Below are 19,842 nucleotides of genomic sequence, written 5' to 3'. Positions count from 1 at the left end.
CTCTCTCTCTCAGACACACACTCTCTCTCAGACACACACTCACTCTCTCTCTCAGACACACACTCACTCTCTCTCTCAGACACACACTCACTCTCAGACACACACTCACTCTCTCTCTCAGACACACACTCACTCTCTCTCTCAGACACACACTCACTCTCTCTCTCAGACACACACTCTCTCTCAGACACACACTCTCTCTCTCAGACACACACACACACACACACACACACACACACATACACACACAGATACACACACAGATACACACACACACAGATACACACACACACAGATATACACACACACAAATACACACACACAGATACACACACACACACACACACAGATACACACACACACAGATACACACACACACACACACACAAAGATACACACACAGAGAAACACACACATACACACACACAGATACACACACATACACACACACAGATACACACACACACACACACACAGATACACACACACAGATACACACACACACACACAGAAACAGATACACACACACACACACACAGAGACACAGATACACACACACACACACAGATACACACAGATACACACACACACACACACACAGATACACACACACAGATACACACACATACACACACACACAGATACACACACACACACACACACACACACAGATACACACACACACACACACACAGAAACAGATACACACACACACACACACAGATACACACAGATACACACACACACACACACACACAGATACACACACACACACAGATACACACACACGCACAGACACACACACAGACACACACACAGAGATATACACACACACACAGATACACAGACACACACACACACACAGATACACACACACACAGAGATACAGATACACACACACACAGGAGAGCAGTGGAGAGCAGAGGCAGCGATGGATGTGAGTGACTGGGGGGAGGAGGAGGGGGGGAGGAAAGGCATGCGATCCGTGCAGGACAGGCAAATGTGCAACTAACTCCCTCTCCCCCCAGCACCCCCCTTACCTTCTCCTATCACCCGGGGCAGAAGGAGACGGGACACCGCGCAGCCACCAGCAGGCAGAGGAGCCAGGAGCGGGAAGGCAGACACACACACACTCACCGTGTGCTCTGCACAAAGCGGAAGCCCCGCCCCCGGCTTCCTCTCTGCCTGCAGCCAATCCCCTGCAGCCCGGCCGGCATTAAGGAGGGATAATGGGGAGCGATAATCGGGGGGGGGGATAATCGGAGGGATAATCGCAGCGCCCCTCTAGGCAAACCAGGCGCACCAGGACGCCGCGGCGCACAGATTGGGAACCACTGGGCTGGGCCGCAAATATGTTGTTGTGGGCCGCATGCGGCCCGCGGGCCGCGAGTTTGACATGCTTGCTGTATACTGTATATCAAAATTGTCATTGTAATTTGAGTGCAGGGTTAACATTGGCCACCAGATGTCAGTATCGCACCATTAGCAGAAATTGGATCCTTGAAATCTTCTAAAGCCTTTGCTAGTCTCTAGAGCAGTAAAGGATTCAACATAAATCCACTTGGAACAAGAAGAACCTTCAAACAATTACTTTTCTGCTACGAATCTTTCAAATAACACCCCCCTTTTTTTTTAAACGGCAATCCCTATAAAAGTTTTTGGGATAGTGACACATAAAACCAAAGGAATACATATTGAAAGTTGTTTTGTTCTTTGTTTCGACGCCAACATTGGATATGACGAATTAGACCTCAATATAATTTTGCAAGCCTCGTTTTTTTTTGTTACTTCTGCAACAAAGGGAACATCAACCATCTTTTTTGGGGGGGGAGGGAGGGGGGGCTTGGAATAGCAGAAATCCATAGATATTATGTACATTATTAGAAGATATAAAATGCATTAATGAAACCTTTTCAAACCACTCTAATCAGAAAGTGTGAAGAGACCTTTCCATAGGCGCCGAAGAAGTAAGAAGCACAAGTTTTATCACCTCGCCGTGTGAGAAAAGGAATGTACGAGTTTAAAGGCATCTATATTATACCCAACTCTTTTACCCCCTCCCCTCCCCCCCCCCCCCCCCCCCCCCATTTTTTTACGGTTGGGCCTTTTTCAGGCTTCTTAAAAATGAACAAAAATAAATAAACAACCTATAAAAGTTAGCTGACGGGGAGTGTCTTTTAATTTTAGTCCCGTAAAATGACAGCTGCCATAAAACGTACACTGTCAATCTATCTGCACCTGGTTACCAAGATACCCTGCTGAGTGCACTAAGTTATATAGCAGAACGCAACTGCTCTGCATGGAAAAGAAGTACTGTATTACTAGCCGTGTTCCCCTACACACTGCACCATTGTATGCAGCGAGAATTCCCCGTTTTCAAATGGAATGGAAGCCCTGTCTGAAGCCGTGCATTCACCCCATGGCTTATATGCAGCGAGAGGGCTTTGCAAATAATGTTTTCTAGTGACAGAATAAGGCATGGTGTCTGTTTAAGGGTTCGGGAGTATAAAATCACTTTGTGTTAAAAACACGCTCCTTAGTTGTTAGGCACTGTTTGAAAGCTGTTCTTAATTTACAAAGGCAAAGTGCATTGTGTATAAATGTTAAAAAGTGCTGCCGATTGCTCGCAATCTTTCTGGCTTTTTCGCAGCATGATTTGGTCAACTTTGTTTTCTAACGTCATTTCCTAGACTAGGTTTTTTTTGTTTTGTTTTTTGCCTTGTGCTTCTCTGCCCCAGACGCTTTTTTTAATGACATGCAAATGAATCATTGGTGTGTTGTTAAGACAGGAGTTCGGAATAGTTTTGACGACAAGGTATTTGGGGGCCTACTGTACATATCAATGCAAACTTCTCCAATTGCTTCGTTCCCAATCAGGATGGTAAATCAAGGCTTCCTAAACCCGGGGTAAACTTGAATAACAATTATCAACCTGAAAAATAAATGAGAGGGCTCCTTTATCTGTAATGTTTATGCATTAACCCCAAAGTGAACAATTGTCACCACATTTTTTTGTTACACTGTTCATCCTATTTGGGGGATCGTTGGAATTATAAGCACTGCATTTATTGACTGCTATGCAATATTTGTTTCCTAACCTTTCTTGGATGAACATTGTTGGGAAATGGAGTTGAAAGGCTGTCACTATATTTAAAAGCTTGCCTGGTGTGCTCCATAATTAAAATTTCACCTGAATTGAGGCTATTTTCAGCCCGAGGCAGCTGCAGGCTGTTGAGGAATCTCACTTTCTTAGTAGAGTGTGTAAGCCTTCTGGAAACATAATTCATATTTCTATGAGACCTATACACCGGCTAAAATGTTTTACTGAATTAAGATTCTTGTGCCAGTGTACACTTTCTCACAACTGAATCTGAGATGTAAAGGAGCAAAACATTCAGTATCCTACATGTGTAATGATTTTTTTTTTTTTAATAAACCAATTCTGTAGTACTAGATCAGGGGTGAGCAAACTTTTTATGCCGAGCCCCCATTTTCATCCATGAAATTTCTCGGGCCCCCCTGCCTGATGTAATCAATCACATGAAGAAAAAAAACCCTTTATTAAACGGTATACAATCTAAATACAGTACAAATGTCTAAATACTTACATACTTCAACAGTTTGCGCTTGCAAAATTAAGCTGCGTCCACACTGCCGCTGAGAGCGGTGACATCACCAACTCTCCAAGCATGAGCACAGGGTGTCCTGCATAATTTTGAAAGCACGAGCGGGGGGCATGGTTCGGGGCTATTTTTGTGTGTCTATGTGTGTGTGCGCATTGACTGCTGCTGAGCGCGCTTCAAAGTCAATTTTGTTTGTCTCCCGAAGTGCCAAGCTTTGGAGACCGTACGCCCCCCAGTTTGCGCACCGCTGCATTTAATCACAACACACATACACACAATCACAACACAGACACAGCATACATACTCAATCACAACACAAACAACACACACTAATATCACAACACACACAATCACAATTAACAGACACAACACACACACAATCACAACCCACACACACACAATCACAACCAACACACACACACTCAATCACAACACACACACACTTAATCACAACACACACTCACTCAACACACACACACAACATACAATCAATCACAACCAACACAGACACAACACTCAATCACAACACAGACACAACACACAATCACAACCATACACACATACACACAATCACAATACACACTCAATCACAACCAACACCGGCACAACACACACACACTCAATCACAACCAACACCGGCACAACACACACACACACACACACACACACTCAATCACAACCAACACAGACACAACACACACCACACACTCAATCACAACACACACACACCACACAATCAATCACAACACACACAAGACAGACACAACACACAATCATAAGTCACACACTTTCAACTGGGGGAGGAAGTACTACTGTAAGCCTGCTCCTGTCCCCCTTGCTGCTGAAAACTGGAATGGATAACACAGGAGGAGGAGGTCTGTGTTCAGGGAAGGAAAGCCCGCGCCCCCGCAGCAAGACACAGAGCAGAGAAGCAGCCTCTGCACGGAGATTCGGGCCGCCCATGCACAGCTCGCCCGCCCTCAGGTTTCCCCGCACGCAGCCCGCCCCCCCCCCCTAAATAATCGTGTGCCCCCCCCCCCAGTTTGTGCACCGCTGTACTAGATAATACTTGCTGCATATAATGTTTTTATTTTATGATATGCAGCCTTTGATTACCTTTATTGAAAACTAATTACCTAAGCTGCCGATCAATTAGTTCTCCCGTGATCGATCAGCAAAGATCCGGGCTCCCCTGGGTTCACTAAATGGCTGCCTTTCTGTTTCAATCAATCCTTCAGTTAGTGTAATTCAGCGGCTACAATGTACCTTTATATTAATATGGTAACATAATCTATTGTCACAGTTTGCAGCTCACACTGCTGGGAATATTGTCAACACATATTACAAACAGGAAAATGTTGCAAAGATCAAACGATGCTCAGTATATTAAAAATCATAAAAACTGGCATTAAAAGTTGAATTGAAAACAAATGTAGTAAGTATTATCTAATAATACAGAACTGATTTTTTTTTTTTTTAAATACACATGCTGGATATTGCATGGATTGCTCCTTTAATGCCATTTTGAATTAGTTTGGAATATACTAGCATCCTTTGGTTATAGCACACATCCCCAGCAGTGCAAGATATTTGGCAACAAATTGTCACAAATAGAAAAGTGTTGCCAATGTTCTCAGCAGGAGACTGTGTTGAGCTGCAAAGTGTAACAATAGACAATGTTACCTTGGTAATATAAGGCTTCATTGTAGTTGCTGAGTTACACTGACTGAAGGATTGATTGAAACTGAAAGGTAATAATAATAACTTTATTTCATATAGCACTTTTCTCCCAGTGGGACTCAAAGCGCGTCACAATTACAGGGTAGCGCGCGGTACGCAGCACAAAGGAATTTTTTTTTACGGCCACAGTCTGATGTGAAACCAAGGAAGTAGGATCTTTGCTAATCAATCACGGGAGAATGAATCGATCGGCAGCTTAGGTCATTGGTTTTCATTTAAGGTACTCAAATTCTGCATACATTAAAACAAAAAATAATAATCATTTTATACAAGTACCGCCAGTATTAACGGTGCTTTAACAGACCTAAATAAACAACATTTTCATTTGGAAAACTGGAACAAGTCCACACAACAGCGCTCAGAACACACACATGTATGTTGGGTACAAATCTCATGTGTTTGAATAACCCATAGAAAGTTGAATGCAGCATACAGTATGAGCATAGAAAAATTATTCCGGATTGTTGGCGCTTTGACAAAGCGCTACGATGCGTGAAACGCGTTAGAGGCTGCCCACTGTGTGTTTTTTTTCACTTGTCGCCATGTGATCGGTTGAGCAATAAACATGTTTTCACTGCGATCCAGTTTGCCATCCTTCTATTGCTGTGCACCGTGTCCTCCCTCCCCCATGGGAGGACGTCCGGTAACATTTTCATTTGATTTAATGAATCGCTCATAATTTATAACCTTTGGGTGATACCCACGAACCATACACGCGCAAACTGTTGGGCTTCACTGGCCAGCTCTGAATATGTTATTTTATCGTGGTTCGGGGGCCAGGAAAGTCTTCCAGTAATAGTTATGCTTGAGATAGACTAAGGGGCCTATGCAGAGAGCAGCGAATTTTAAAATTGGCGAATTTATTAAAAAGTAGCTTTTTTGGAGAGTTTTATTCTCCATATGCAGAAAAGTGCGAATTCTGCTATGTTTAACATGGATGCGTGTGGCGAGTTTAAATTGGCGAGATGCGCGCTTCAGAAACGTGTAAAAACAAATTCGCGCCTTTTTTTTCCCTTTGCAATGGCCGCGAGCGGCAGCTTCTTGCCAGTTTTTTCTGGCGAGGCAAAAAGGAGACAATCGCGCCATTTTATTGGCGCGAACAGCCGCTAGATCCCGTTCGCGCCTCTCTGCATACGGATATTTTTAAAACTGGCGAGATTGAGGTTCTCGCCAGCCGCGAGGCGAGTTTTACAAATAGAAAAGAAAAATTGGCGCGTTTTTCGGAACTCGCCATTTTCTGCTGCTTTCTGCGCGATTTTCTCCAAAAAATGGCGAATTTCGAAATAGCGCTGCTCTCTGCATAGGCCCCTAAGGGCCTTATTCTATAGCTGCCGCAGCAGCCTTTCGGGCTGTGTTAAGCCAAATATCCCCAATGATGTCTATGGGAATTTTCAGACAAAAACGGCATGAACGACTCTTTAAGTAATTCAAAGCACTCCCACAGACCCCCTCTGAGCAGCAAGATCCCATCAAGTGTGTACACAGTATCTCATACGGCTAAGTACGAGGATCGGTGCAGTTATTCTTACTGGGAATGTCACAGAACAGTCCCAAAACTAGTACCGTGTTGCACAACCGTAGTTATAATATTAGTGCACACTGATTGTGTTTCACTAGAGAACAAACCTCTTATCTTTAAGCCTCTGCATGTTGCAAGGCTTTGCTTACATCTGTGGAAACAAAACAGGGCAATAGAACCCTTTAAAAGAGCAGTCTGTCCAATCTAGAAGATGTGTCCGTGTACAGTATGTAGACATAGGTGGGAGCGTGTCATAATTCCCATTTCATATTTACTGCAAATATATATTGTTTAAAAAAAATAGTGGCTCTTGCTGGAGTAATACAGACAAAAAGAAAAATACGGATCACTGAAAATGTGGGGGGGAAAATAATGTCTTGTTTTTTGGACAGAGTGGAAAATGTGTTTTTCTTTTCTATGGTTGAGTATGAGGGGTTAGAGCTTTCAGCTGTGTTTATTAAAATACTCAGATGATTTACGCGGCTTGTTATTTTTACCTTAATTCTGTAGGTCTCCTGTTGGTTGGTTTGATTAATGAACGTTTTGCCAAATTGAATTGCCCATTAATAAATGCCATAGGCCGTGGGGATAATTATAGCTTTTAAATCAGTCCACATTAACATAAGCTAAAAAAGCATTACACCAAGTAAAAAGGCCGAATGATCTTCTATTTAGCGACGTGTACATTTAATTCACTGTGTACCATTCTAGCTCCCAGCGTTGACCTTTTATTGAATACATTGTATGTGTGGTACAGAATTATAATGATATTGCTTACAGTATGCACTGAGCATACATCGAAGGTGTTTTCCTTATTTCCGAAGAATTCAGCAAAATATATTTATCATAATATCACATGTTTTAAATGGAGAATTGAAAAATTAGGTATCATATAATAATAATAACATGTTCTTGTATAGCGCTGCTAGTTTTACGTAGCGCTTTACAGAGACATTTTGCAGGCACAAGTCCCTACCCCGTGGAGCTTACAATCTATGGGGTTTTTTGTGCCTGAGGCACAGGGAGATAAAGTGACTTGCCCAAGGTCGCAAGCAGCCGATACCGGGAATTGAACCAGGTTCAAACTCAGTGCCAGTCAGTGTCTTTTACTCTGAGCCGCTCCTTCTCCCTTACCATATATTTTTTTTTTTTGCCATCAGCTAATTTCTCTGCAATATTCTGTGCGATTCCTGTTTGTAAAAAAAAAAAAGGGGGATGTATAAAAGGGGGATGTATATAAACCTGTTCTTCAATTTTGAACCCAAGTCTGTATTCAGTTTGAAAATGAAAAGTGTGTGTGTGTGTGTGTGTGTGTGTGTGTGTGTGTGTGTGTGTGTGTGTGTGTGTGTGTGTGTGTGTGTGTGTGTGTGTGTGTGTGTGTGTGTGTGTGTGTGTGTGTGTGTGTGTGTGTGTGTGTGTGTGTGTGTGAAAAACTGCCTTTAGCTGCATGAACAACTGCAATGAAATTAGCCGGAGCCGACAGTGTAAAGGCCTCTCATAGGTCACAAGTTAAAGAGCTATCTTATAGGGAGATGAGACCTGCATCAACATACAGTACAGTAGGTTGTGCACGGTATTAATGAGGGCTCTGTACTTACAAGCACATCTTTGAAAATGTTGCAAAGAATAACATAGATTGAACTTGATGGACATATGTGTTTTTACAACCTCATATAGTACAGGTATGTAACATAGAAATGTATATACAAATTATTAATTAAGGAAACGATTTATTTTTTGAATTATTCAATTTTGCTTTTTCATAAAGGGCAGTAACTTTTTCAGGTATTACTTCATAGATAGTTACATAGATTAGAGTAAATTCTGTAGGTTGCCGTTTTTGATATACAGTAGAGAATGTATGGTAAATATTATGTAATTTTTTTCCACCAGTAATCATCTAGTAATCATACCAATAATTATCTAAGTAGCTAGTCATATGAATGCCTTTTAAATATATTTAAATAAATTTAATCTGATAACACGGTAAACAAATAGCCACAACAAAAAAAAACACCACAGCTAAGGTTAATACTTTTTTTTCGTTGGCTTCCAGGCTTAGTAAATAATCACATCAATCATCACACAGATTTTGAGATTTCTGTTAATTTAGTTCATTTCTTTTAATTTACATTTGCATGTATATTCCAGAATCTTTACATCTACTGTACTGTTTAAAAAACAATCAGTGTGTTGGCCCGGAGAACCTGTATACGTATTGTACATACAACAGTCTTTTTTTCTTGAAATGATCCCCAGAAAACGTCTTGGGACAAACACATACTGTAGGAACTTACATAGGGACTCTTTGCTTCATTTTCCTTTGCAGTGGCATCGTCTTGCTGTTTGTGTATGTACAGTATGGTATTAGAAATAGTATACAGTACATGGGTGTTCTGCATGCGCTTATTTTTCATTTTAATTGCATATTTGAAAATACCATGACAGCTGCAAAGGTTATAGTTAGGACCAATCGTTCATGCCTACTGTATATAGCAGCTCCTCTCATTATAATACAGTAATAATTGATATGGAGAAAAGTTGTGTACCAGCCCAACGCTGCATAATTTGATATGATGAAGATCTTTTTCTACCATCAAAGTGGCAGGAGATGAAAAAAAAAAACCCCGATGCATGATTTAGTGGGCATGCTTTTAATAATGAATACACTCACAGCTTTACAATAATTTATTTTAAAAGTCACAAGGATTTTGTGTTTTTAACAGGCTGGAAAATGCACAGTCAGGCTGTTCTACTCCACGCCTGTTGTAAAGTCAGGAAATCATTAAAGATAACTACATTCATCATTATTAATGCAACTCAGCTCAAGCATATCGTTGTAGGGAGTTCTGTTTGCAGGAGAAGCAATCTAAAGACATGCCACTTTTAAGTACCTGTCCATAGGGCTGGCTGGGATGTTGGCGGGTCTCGGTGCAGGGACATGTGCGGGGCCTTGGCTCTTACCTGCTCCGGTGGCATCTCCTCAGCGTTCCATCATCATGGTTCCGCGACGTCAAGTGGCACCAAGTTGCCGTGACAAAATGACGTTATGTGATGTCACGTGACATGGCAACGCCACAGGGCGTCCCGTTGTCAGAGCAATGCTATTTGACACCGTGGAGCCATGATGAATAATGGGGGATAGAATGGAGGAATAGGGGAGAAAGAGAAATGGGGGAGAGAAAGGAGAGAGATAATAGGGAGTGAGAGAGAAAATCAGAGGAGGAAGAGAGAATGGGGGGATTGGGGAGAGGGAATGGGGAGAGAATGGGGGAGGGGAGAGAGAGAAATAAATCAACAATACAGCATAATTGGGGACGCTATTAGACAAATACCACTATAATATTTATTTATAAAATTGGATTTTGAAGGTAATGCTGCTTTAAGGCCCACTTAAATGGCTCTCAGTGTTTAGGTATGTTTGGATGCTGCAAAAGTAAGCAAACAAAGAGCAAGGTCATACAAATAACACAGTAATCATACAAGCATCTTCCACAGAAAGTGGTGTGTTGCAGGGCCACCAATGAGAAATCGTGGGGCCCAGGTCAAACATTTTAAGCAGGCCCCCCCCTGTGTCTGCGATATTGCGAGGCGCCACCCCCCCCCCCCCCCATTTCACACCTCACGAGCCCCCTCTCCCCATGTATTTCTTTCCCTTCCGTCTCACCCCCTCTCACTCTCCCGCCTCGCATTTATTTCTCTCACCTGTGTTTCACTCTTACTCCCTCTTTCCTCACTCACCCCCTTTCTCCTCTCCCTCCGTCAATTACCCCACGCTCCCTCATTCCCTCCACCCTCACACAATTCCCCCCACAAGATATATACCAAACAACTTCCCACCCCCAAACACATACAATAAAAATTCCCACCCCCCAAATGGATACAAAAAAACCACTTACCCAATACATATTTAAAAAACACACACACACACACACACACACACACACACACACACACACACACACACACACACACACACACACACACACACACACACACACACACACACACATATATACATACATACATACATACAGACGTTCTTTTATATATATATACACACACATGTATGCATACATACACACACACACATCATATCAAAAAACAACCCCCCAATACATAGAAAAATTCCCCCACACCCACCCATTACATATAACAAGACCACCACTCCCCCAATACATATAAAAACACCCCCACTCCCCCCTAATACATATAAAACACCCCCACTCCCCCCTAATACATATAAAAACACCCCCACTCCCCCCTAATTCATATAAAAACACCCCCACTCCCCCCTAATACATATAAGAACACCCCCACTCCCCCCTAATACATATAAAACACCCCCACTCCCCCCTAATACATATAAAAACACCCCCACTCCCCCCTAATACATATAAAACACCCCCACTCCCCCCTAATACATATAAAAACACCCCCACTCCCCCCTAATACATATAAAACACCCCCACTCCCCCCTAATACATATACCTTGGTAAAGCCAGTTTACAGAAGTTTGTGGTTCATATACATATAAAAACATATAATACATATAAAAACACCCCCACTCCCCCCTAATACATATAAAAAAAAGTAAACATACCTGGGGTATGGGGGGGACCGGCGGGGTGATCGGCGGTGGCTGCGGCGGTCCGGCGGTGGGTGCGGGGTCCGGCGGAGAGTCGGGGGCCCGGCCGTGACAGGCCATCAGATTCAGGCCTCCTCACTCTGTGCCCCACGTCGCGCTTCCAGTCAGCGCGCACCGGAAGCTGTGGCGCGCTGACTTCAGAGGCCGGGACAGGAAGGCCTGCATCTGATGCAGAGGGGGGGCCCGGTCGCGACCGGCAGCCATCATCTTTTGTTCCCCCCCCCCCCGTGCCTTGGAGGCCCTGACGGCCGCACAGGGGGCCCCGGGACGCCGGGCCCACCGGGCGCAGGACGCCAACCCCGGCAGACCCCCCCTGTTGGCGGCCCTGGTGTGTTGTGTAGTCTTTGGGTTGTGATTTTGTTGAGGATGTCTTGTTTGTTGTCACTACTGTCTGCTGCTCTTAAGCTTATTTTTTTTGTTAGATTTGTTATGCTACATTATTTTTTATTTGTACACAGGGTCATTTTAAATTGTCAATGCTACTTAATTGCTAGCTGGTCAGCAGAAACGTATCTCGTAGCCATGAGAATAAAACGGCATTGCCTTTTCATTCTTTGTCACGATTGCCATTATCTAATATTTATCTATTTTCCAGTCCATCTCTTCCGTATCAGTGATTTTAACTTTATTTCGATCACGTATCTCAGTTTTTAACCTTCAGAAAAGAGTAAGCTTCATTAGATAGAGAGACTGTGGCTATATTGTGCAAGGTCTCCTGCCATGATTCACTTCCAGTTATGTATCAGTTCTGCATTCCCTTAAAGTAATAGAAAACCTTGATGTACACAACGAAAAAGATTCCCAGTGACTCAATGTAAATGTTTCCTGTTTTCTGTGTAGAATTGATGTTGTTTTTTTTAAAGCAGTAGTCCAAGTTGCCGGTTTAAAAATGTTCATTTTAATTTTACCTTTTAATATGTGCATCAATACAATCCACACAATGATAAGTAATTAGCTAAGTTGCCGTATGATCCGTTCTCCTGTGATCGATCGGCGATGATTTGGCTCGGGGGTTCACTAAATGGCTGTCAGTGCAGCAGAAGAGGACCAAAGCTTTCAAAGTTCTGTGGGGAAGATCGTGTGACCAGGCAGTCACTAGATACAATTGGTGCACTGCTAGAGAGAGGGCAGGGCTCAAAAAGGGGTGTGCCAGAGCCTGTTTCAGGAGAGGAAGGGGATGTGACTTTGTAAATGGTTGCTATAGAAACAAAAAATGCTTATTACAGTATAATACATTCAAAATATAATTGAAAGTTTTTTTTTAATTGCTAAATATAGTATTTTCTCATAGTACAAAACTAATTTATTTAAGAGAGCTTGAAATAGCTGTTACTCAACGTTAAAGCCACAATCCCGCCTACTCTACCCTAAAATATTTCTGGCCAGCATTGGAACCCATTGCAGGGTTCTCTGGATCATAACGGGCTATTGTTAGCTCCGGAGGCTCTCTGGTTCCTGAGATACTTACTAGTTTAGTCCCCAGTGTTTTCTCTCCCTCTAGGGAAAATGCAAATAGTTGCCAAATCTTGCGGGTTCCATTGGCCAATAGGAAGCCACAGCATCATTGGGTGGGGGGGGGGGGTGACATCGCTGCTAAACCAATGCGTATTTTGGAAACCAGGGTGTCTCCAGAGCTAAAAAAAACAAGTGCGGTTCAGCTCCAGAGGAAGTTCAAATTTTGTACAGGTCCCGTTAAAAAGTCTATAGGTAAAACGGGCGTGATTACTGCTTTAAATACACGTGTCATGTTTTACGGGCGGGTACAGGTACCACTATTTTAGTAATCCACTTTTTTTTTTCCCTCCAACCGCTGTGCTTAACCATGTGACTCTTGTATGACGCATGACAAGGCCCCGCCTGGTAGCCAAGGGGTTAAATTGTTTCAGGCCCTCGGCAGGGAGCAGATGATGCGTGACAGCCTTTTTCTGCCAGTAATATATATGTCTTGGAGGAGAGTTGGCAATGTAATAAAACAGGTTTAACTTATGAGGGATATGTATGATGCAAAAGGTGGCTGGATTTAAAGGCAGCAGCATGGTGATGCCGGCTGCAGTTTGATAAAATGCGGAATGAACATTATTTGCAAGCGTCAGAAAGCACAAATCAAGAAAGTACCAATATATGTATGTGCTGCAGAGCGCATCATGTGCCTCCGTATTTTCCATCTGCTAATATATATCTCCTGCCATCCCCATGGAGAGGCAAAAGAAAAATATACCAATGTTATACGGGTTCATATTTCACAGAGGCGCGAGTAGAGAATTGATATGCAAATACAACATTGTGACAATGGATTATGTTTGGGTAAAAACTAAATTAAAATAGGAATAACACAAATGTATTTTTTTTTTTTTAGTTTAGTTGTTGGAGACTTTGTTAACAAAACACTGGTAAAGAACTTTCTGAGAATAGTATTTACAGGAAAACTGCCTGACATGGAAATAATGCCACTGCTGATGGATGACATTCCTGTGCATGGAAATACAATATCTTCTTATTGATGGGGCTGATCAGCATTTAGCTCAAAGGTGACATACTGTACATGGATCAATCCCATTTATAACCAAAGTGAAGTAGCGGCATTAGTATGTTTAATGGGTTAAATCCTGGCTACCGTGGGGCCGTCCTACGTAGGATGAAAGTGCATTAAAGGAGCAATCCGTGCAATATCCTACGTGTATGGTTTATTTTTTAAATAAATCAGTTCTGTGGTATCAGATAATACTTACTACCTTTTTTTTTTTAATTCAACTCTTAATGCCATTTTTAATGAGTGGGGTTATACTGAGCGTCCTTTGATTTCTATAGCAGGCTTTAGCCGACCTACCCAGCTGGGGAAGGTCTTTGCAGCACTTTGCTGTTTGTGATCATTGGTGGCCAATATTCCCAGAACTGCAAACTGTAACAATAGATAATATTACCTTAGTAATATAGCAGGCACTATAGGGGGACTGTCCATATTGTTTGCTCCCCATCAGTGAATAGGTAACGAGATGTGGTCACGCCTCCACTCTTTTTTAAACAGCCACTTGGGGAAGGGTAAGGTAAGGCAGGACAAAGAAAATATTGCCCTTCTAAAACTTCAGGGTACAATGTTATCAAACATTTGTTGAACAAACTTTTCAAATGATTACAAAATGTCCTTACTTGTCTAATTTTATTCAAGAAAAGGCGCCAATCACTTAGATACAGCCCACTAAACATTGCAATCATTCGTTTCATTTAGTCATACAGGAGGTTAGGCTCAGGGCCGGCCTTTGACCTTCTGAGGCCCTAAGCACTGTCAAGTTTAAGAGGCCCCAAAAATTAAAAATAGATTTATTATTCTGACTGAAGGAACCATTGAAAATATAAACATGAAACTGAAATGAATGAAAGCATTATACTGTACTAGCATTGTTCTATACAAAGATGACAGCATGAAGCTAAAATGTACAGTGTTTGCACATCACATTCATTTGAATATTAACACATTTTATTGTGTGATTTTTATAGCGCAAAGTCATTGATGATGTCCCATCAATTAAGTTTGTCACCTTTGATGCACATGATGCTTAGGGTCATATTTAAAAGAAAATTTCCATATTTATAGAAAATCTTCTTTTTTCCATAACTTCTTTATTTATCATCCGATTTAAAACTTGAAATGCATTCCCTTTTTTCTATTTTTGAGGCCCCTCTTATTGTGAGACCCTAAGCTGTAACTTAGTTATCCTATGCATAAGTCCGGCACTAGTTAGGTTGCACCTTAAATGCATTGATGAGTACCTGTAGCACTGAAGGGGTTTAGAAGGTGTAATCTGCATCCCGTGAGAATCATATCCATCTACTTGGTCCACGTTGTTTGTTTTAAATGTTTATTCTTTATTTTTAAGGGAAACACGTGCTCACAGGGCTGTTTGTATTACAGATACAGATCCACGGGTCCTTGAGAAGCAGGAACTGCAACAACCTACGTATGTGGCTTTGAGTTACATCAATAAGTAAGTTTGTTTTTCCTTAGGTAAAATAAATGTTTATATATGATACTAAAAAGCTTTTTTTTATACTGACGATAAAAAAAGTAACTTATATGACATGGCAACTTTAATTTAAAAAAAATGTGTTTGTGCCGAGCACACGCATTTTAACTGAAACTTCTTTGTCTTTTGTCACTGTTGTGTCACAGAAATTGTATTTGTGATGGTGATTTTCTTTAATTAAAAATTAAAACACAATTTCAGTGCCAAAACAGAAAGAAGTTTGACTAAGAATGCACGTGCCCGGCACACATCCCCTTTTAGCTATTTGCACTTCTATATTTATACTGTGAATCCCTTGTGTGTGTGTGTGTGTGTGTGTGTGTGTGCAGCTTTGTGTTTGTGTGTATTTTCCAAAGTGGGGGGGGGGAATTGTTGCACCTGCACATGCGCGCTGAGCCGGTTTCTGCGCATGCGCGCTGAGCTAGGGGTACTTTACAGGAACAAATCCTCCCTAAGTCTCCTGGTCAGAAAGCGTATCGCACAGCAGATGCTAATGCCAATTATTGACTATGGAGACATAGTATATGGCTCGGCTCCTCAAACCCACCTTAGCAAACTTGACACCCTCTACAATTCAATTTGTCGTTTTGTTCTCCAATGCAACTACTGCTGCGGCCGAGTTTATTCGAGCATTTGCCCGGTCTCGGCCGCAGCAGTAACCAGGCGCGTGCCGGGATGTGCCTGGCGCGCGCCGAAGCCGCTCAGGAGCGCCCTCCGATCGGGGCTTTCTCCCTCCCGCTGCTGGGTCCGCTGGGTCCCCCGGAACCCCCTGCCGCCGTCCCCCACATCGCGGGCAGGGGGCGCCGGCTCCCGATGACGCGTGACCGCGCGTCGATGATGCGCGGCACGCCGAGGGAGTGTGGCTAGCATGCCGGGGCATCCCCAGGCTTGCGGAGCTAGCCGCACTCAAATAAATCTGGTCGCCTCTGTACAACACACATCACTGCGAAATGCTCAAAGAACTAGATTGGTCAACACTAGAGTCTAGGCGCAAAGTTCACCTTTCCTGTCTTGCCTTTAAATTCTTCATGGGCAAGCTACCCAGCTACCTGAACAAGCTCCTCACCCCTACCACTTGCAGCACTTATCACCTGAGATCAGACTCCAAAAGACTATTCATGGTCCCAAGGCTCAACAAAGTATCCGGACGTTCCTCCTTCTCCTTCCGTGCACCCCAAAACTGGAACAACCTACCAGAGACTCTCACATCCACCACCAGTTTAAGTTCTTTCAAATCTAAGGCTGTCTCACATTTTAACCTGGTCTGTAACTGTTTCATACGCTCATAATATATATTTTCTTTAACTGTGCACGCAATGTCTTGTATATAATGTATACCCTGTTCATTTATGTAAATGTATTTGTAACCATGTACTATTTGTTTTACTCTGTGCCCAGGACATACTTGAAAACGAGAGGTAACTCTCAATGTATTACTTCCTGGTAAAATATTTTATAAATAAATAAATAAACTGCGCATGTGCACCGAGCCGACGGCTACTGGGGAGGCGCGCGACAGCTGCTGCGCAAGCACTGGCTGTGGCTAAAGCTTCTGCGAATGCATTGAAGGGGACGGCTCTCCCTGTGAATGACCAGCTCTGCGCATAAGTCAGCGGATGACGCAACATTAACAAACACTCTGGGGCCTATGCTAATAGCCTTTATAACCCACTTATCGAGGCTTTTTAGCTGTTATCGCCCAAAAATGTCTACAGCGATTCTGAAAGACTCGATAAGTGGAATGAATCGCAAATTTTTTCAGCCGTCAAAAACAAATCACCAAGTGAGCAGCGAGAAGCCACTTATCGCCAGTTTTGAAAATCAAGCAATTCTAGTAGCCTTGATAAGCTTATCGAGGCTTATCGAGGTTCTAGAATGTCGATTTCTTCCCCAAAAAGTTGGCATGAAGCTGCCAAAAAGTTTCAGGGCCGGCGGCGAGAGAGGGACTCCGGAGCTGATGCACATTAATACCAGCATTGGAGGCCCCCAGCATTATCAGATGCAGGAAAAATGCATTTACAAGCAGCTTCGTTACCTTAGCGGCTAACCGCTAAGGCAATGAAGGGGTTAACTACCAGTGCTCGGTTTATTGTGGGCATGGGGTGGGTGAAGGTGGTATTTGGCCCTTGGTGGTTGTTTAGGCCTTGCGGGGCGGGGGGGTTGCGGGTGGAATTAACCCCTTAATTATCTTAGTGGTTAATACCGCTATGGTAATGAAGGGTTAACCCCTTTCGCTACCACCCGGTAGGCCTAAACATCCATCCTTGGGGCTACTACCCCCTTCACACCTTCACCCAACCCCTCTACCCACAATAAACAAAAATAAACACAACAACCCTACTACCCACCGCCTCTGCTCCCAACAATTCCCCCCCCCCCCCAACACATACAGTACAGTAATGGGCAAAATAACTATTATCCAGATATGGATAATAGCTAATTTGCCCATTCAAAATCAAACATTAGCCAGCCAGCATAAATAAAGTAAATAAAACTTTCTACTTACCCCTGCCATCATGAAGGGTGCCCTCGTTGGCATACTCCAGGTCTATGTCCTCCGTTGGCAGCAAGAGTACAAGAAAAAAATACAATCTAATGGCCCTTAATCACCTTAGCTACTAATAACCGCTATAGTAATTAAGGGGTTAAACCACCCTCCCCCGCTACCCAACCTGGATGCCTAACCACCCACCTAAGGGCCACTATACCCACCCTCTACCCATTGATTGGCAAACTGGTACATCATGCCCATATAAAATGGGCATGATAAGCCACTATAGCAGTCAATGGTCAACCTAATACAAAGCATTAATGCCAAAAATACAAGAATAAAAGAAATACACAAGCACCTAAACACCCCAACAATAAAAGAACTAAAAAGCCTAATAGTACACATGAATAAAATGTATCTATCACGAAAACAGCAAAATAATTTAAATGATGTTATTCCAAAACATAAGAATACAATTAAATAAACACCTATCCAACCAATTCAAGAAATAAATGCACAAGCCAACAAATCAATTAAATCAATAAAACCACTAGCCAACAAAACAATTAATTAATTTAAACCGCTAACCAGCCCTAAAATGTACTAAAAACAAGCCATCCAAATTCCAAATAATTTAATCAAAACAATAAATAGAAATAGAAAAAATACCAATCAATTCAAAACAAGCATTTGCCAAAAAAAATGCATTGTCTGTCAATATATTTATCTGTACCCTGGGCACAGATACATTAGCAGTCAATGGGCAATGAAAAACATAAAAATAAATACAATTAAAAAAAACCCTGAAAAAAGACATTGTCACGATAACTTTATGACAAGCTATAATATACACCAAAATACCTGGGTTGAACTGAACACGGCTGAGATATGATAAAATATAATTTATTCCTTGAAAAAGGTGAACACACGAGATATACAAATAACAGACAAAATAGGCACTTACTTAGAATTGGAATGATGAAATAATCAGAAATCTTGATTAGCAGTTCATGCAGCAATCTCAGAATGACACAAAGACAATGAGTATAGGCTGAGCCTCGTTTATATACAATCCCAGTCCCATCTCTCAACCTAGAGGCGCCTGGGTGGCTAGTGGACTCCTTTGAAGTAGAATCTCCCTCATCTGCAAGTGTGAACTATGACAATTACAGACCACTCAGCCCCTTTGTTCTTCCGCCCTAGTGTATACAATCAGAGCGGTCAACCTTTGATCAGAGGGCTTATGCTAAACCATTTGTCTGCCCTCCTGACCTATTAACATAGCAGATGGGCTCTGCGTTCTCATACCAGACCCAAAATACCATTCACAGTTTAAAATCTTCACATATTAATATAATCGGTTCCGTTGGGCCCAGTGGACTGATACTTGCCAGCTTTTCTTGCCGGAACTGTATCTTCATTGTGCCCAATTCTCAGCCCTCTGCGACCCCCAGAACCGGAGATACACAAATGCAGGTAAAAACACTTTTAAAATACAGGATTCTTCCCTTTAAAAATGAATCTCTGCTTTTCACTCTTTCCCCATTGAAATCAACGGGTTCCGCCGCCAAAGTCCATGGGGTTCCCCGCCATAGACTTTCAATGGGGAGACGCCGCCATTGAAGTCTATGGAAAAACCAAAAATCTTTACATTTGCCCACACTCCGTCTGGTTGTTCGGAGAGGGCTGGGAATGGCCATGCATTCATGCCGGAACCTTGGCTACATGCCACCCAAATCCCAGCCCTCTCGTCCTTCCAGAACCGGAGATATGGACTTACACTTTTCATCATTTCGGAC

General features: G+C 42.5%; 1 protein-coding gene across 1 annotated transcript in view; it reads left to right on the top strand.

The window, feature by feature from the left end:
• Positions 1-19,842, top strand: part of JAZF1 (JAZF zinc finger 1) — a 294,384-nt gene that overhangs the window by 147,392 nt on the left and 127,150 nt on the right. The window contains exon 2 of the mRNA XM_075586850.1: positions 15,441-15,513. Coding sequence (XP_075442965.1) covers positions 15,441-15,513 — 73 coding nt within the window. The remainder of the gene's footprint in view (positions 1-15,440; positions 15,514-19,842) is intronic.

This window comes from Ascaphus truei, chromosome 2 (assembly GCF_040206685.1).
Source record: "Ascaphus truei isolate aAscTru1 chromosome 2, aAscTru1.hap1, whole genome shotgun sequence".
In the NCBI taxonomy this organism is placed as follows: Eukaryota; Metazoa; Chordata; class Amphibia; order Anura; family Ascaphidae; genus Ascaphus; species Ascaphus truei.
Note: the sequence above shows the minus strand (reverse complement) of the source record. Positions and strands in the feature narration are given on the sequence as shown.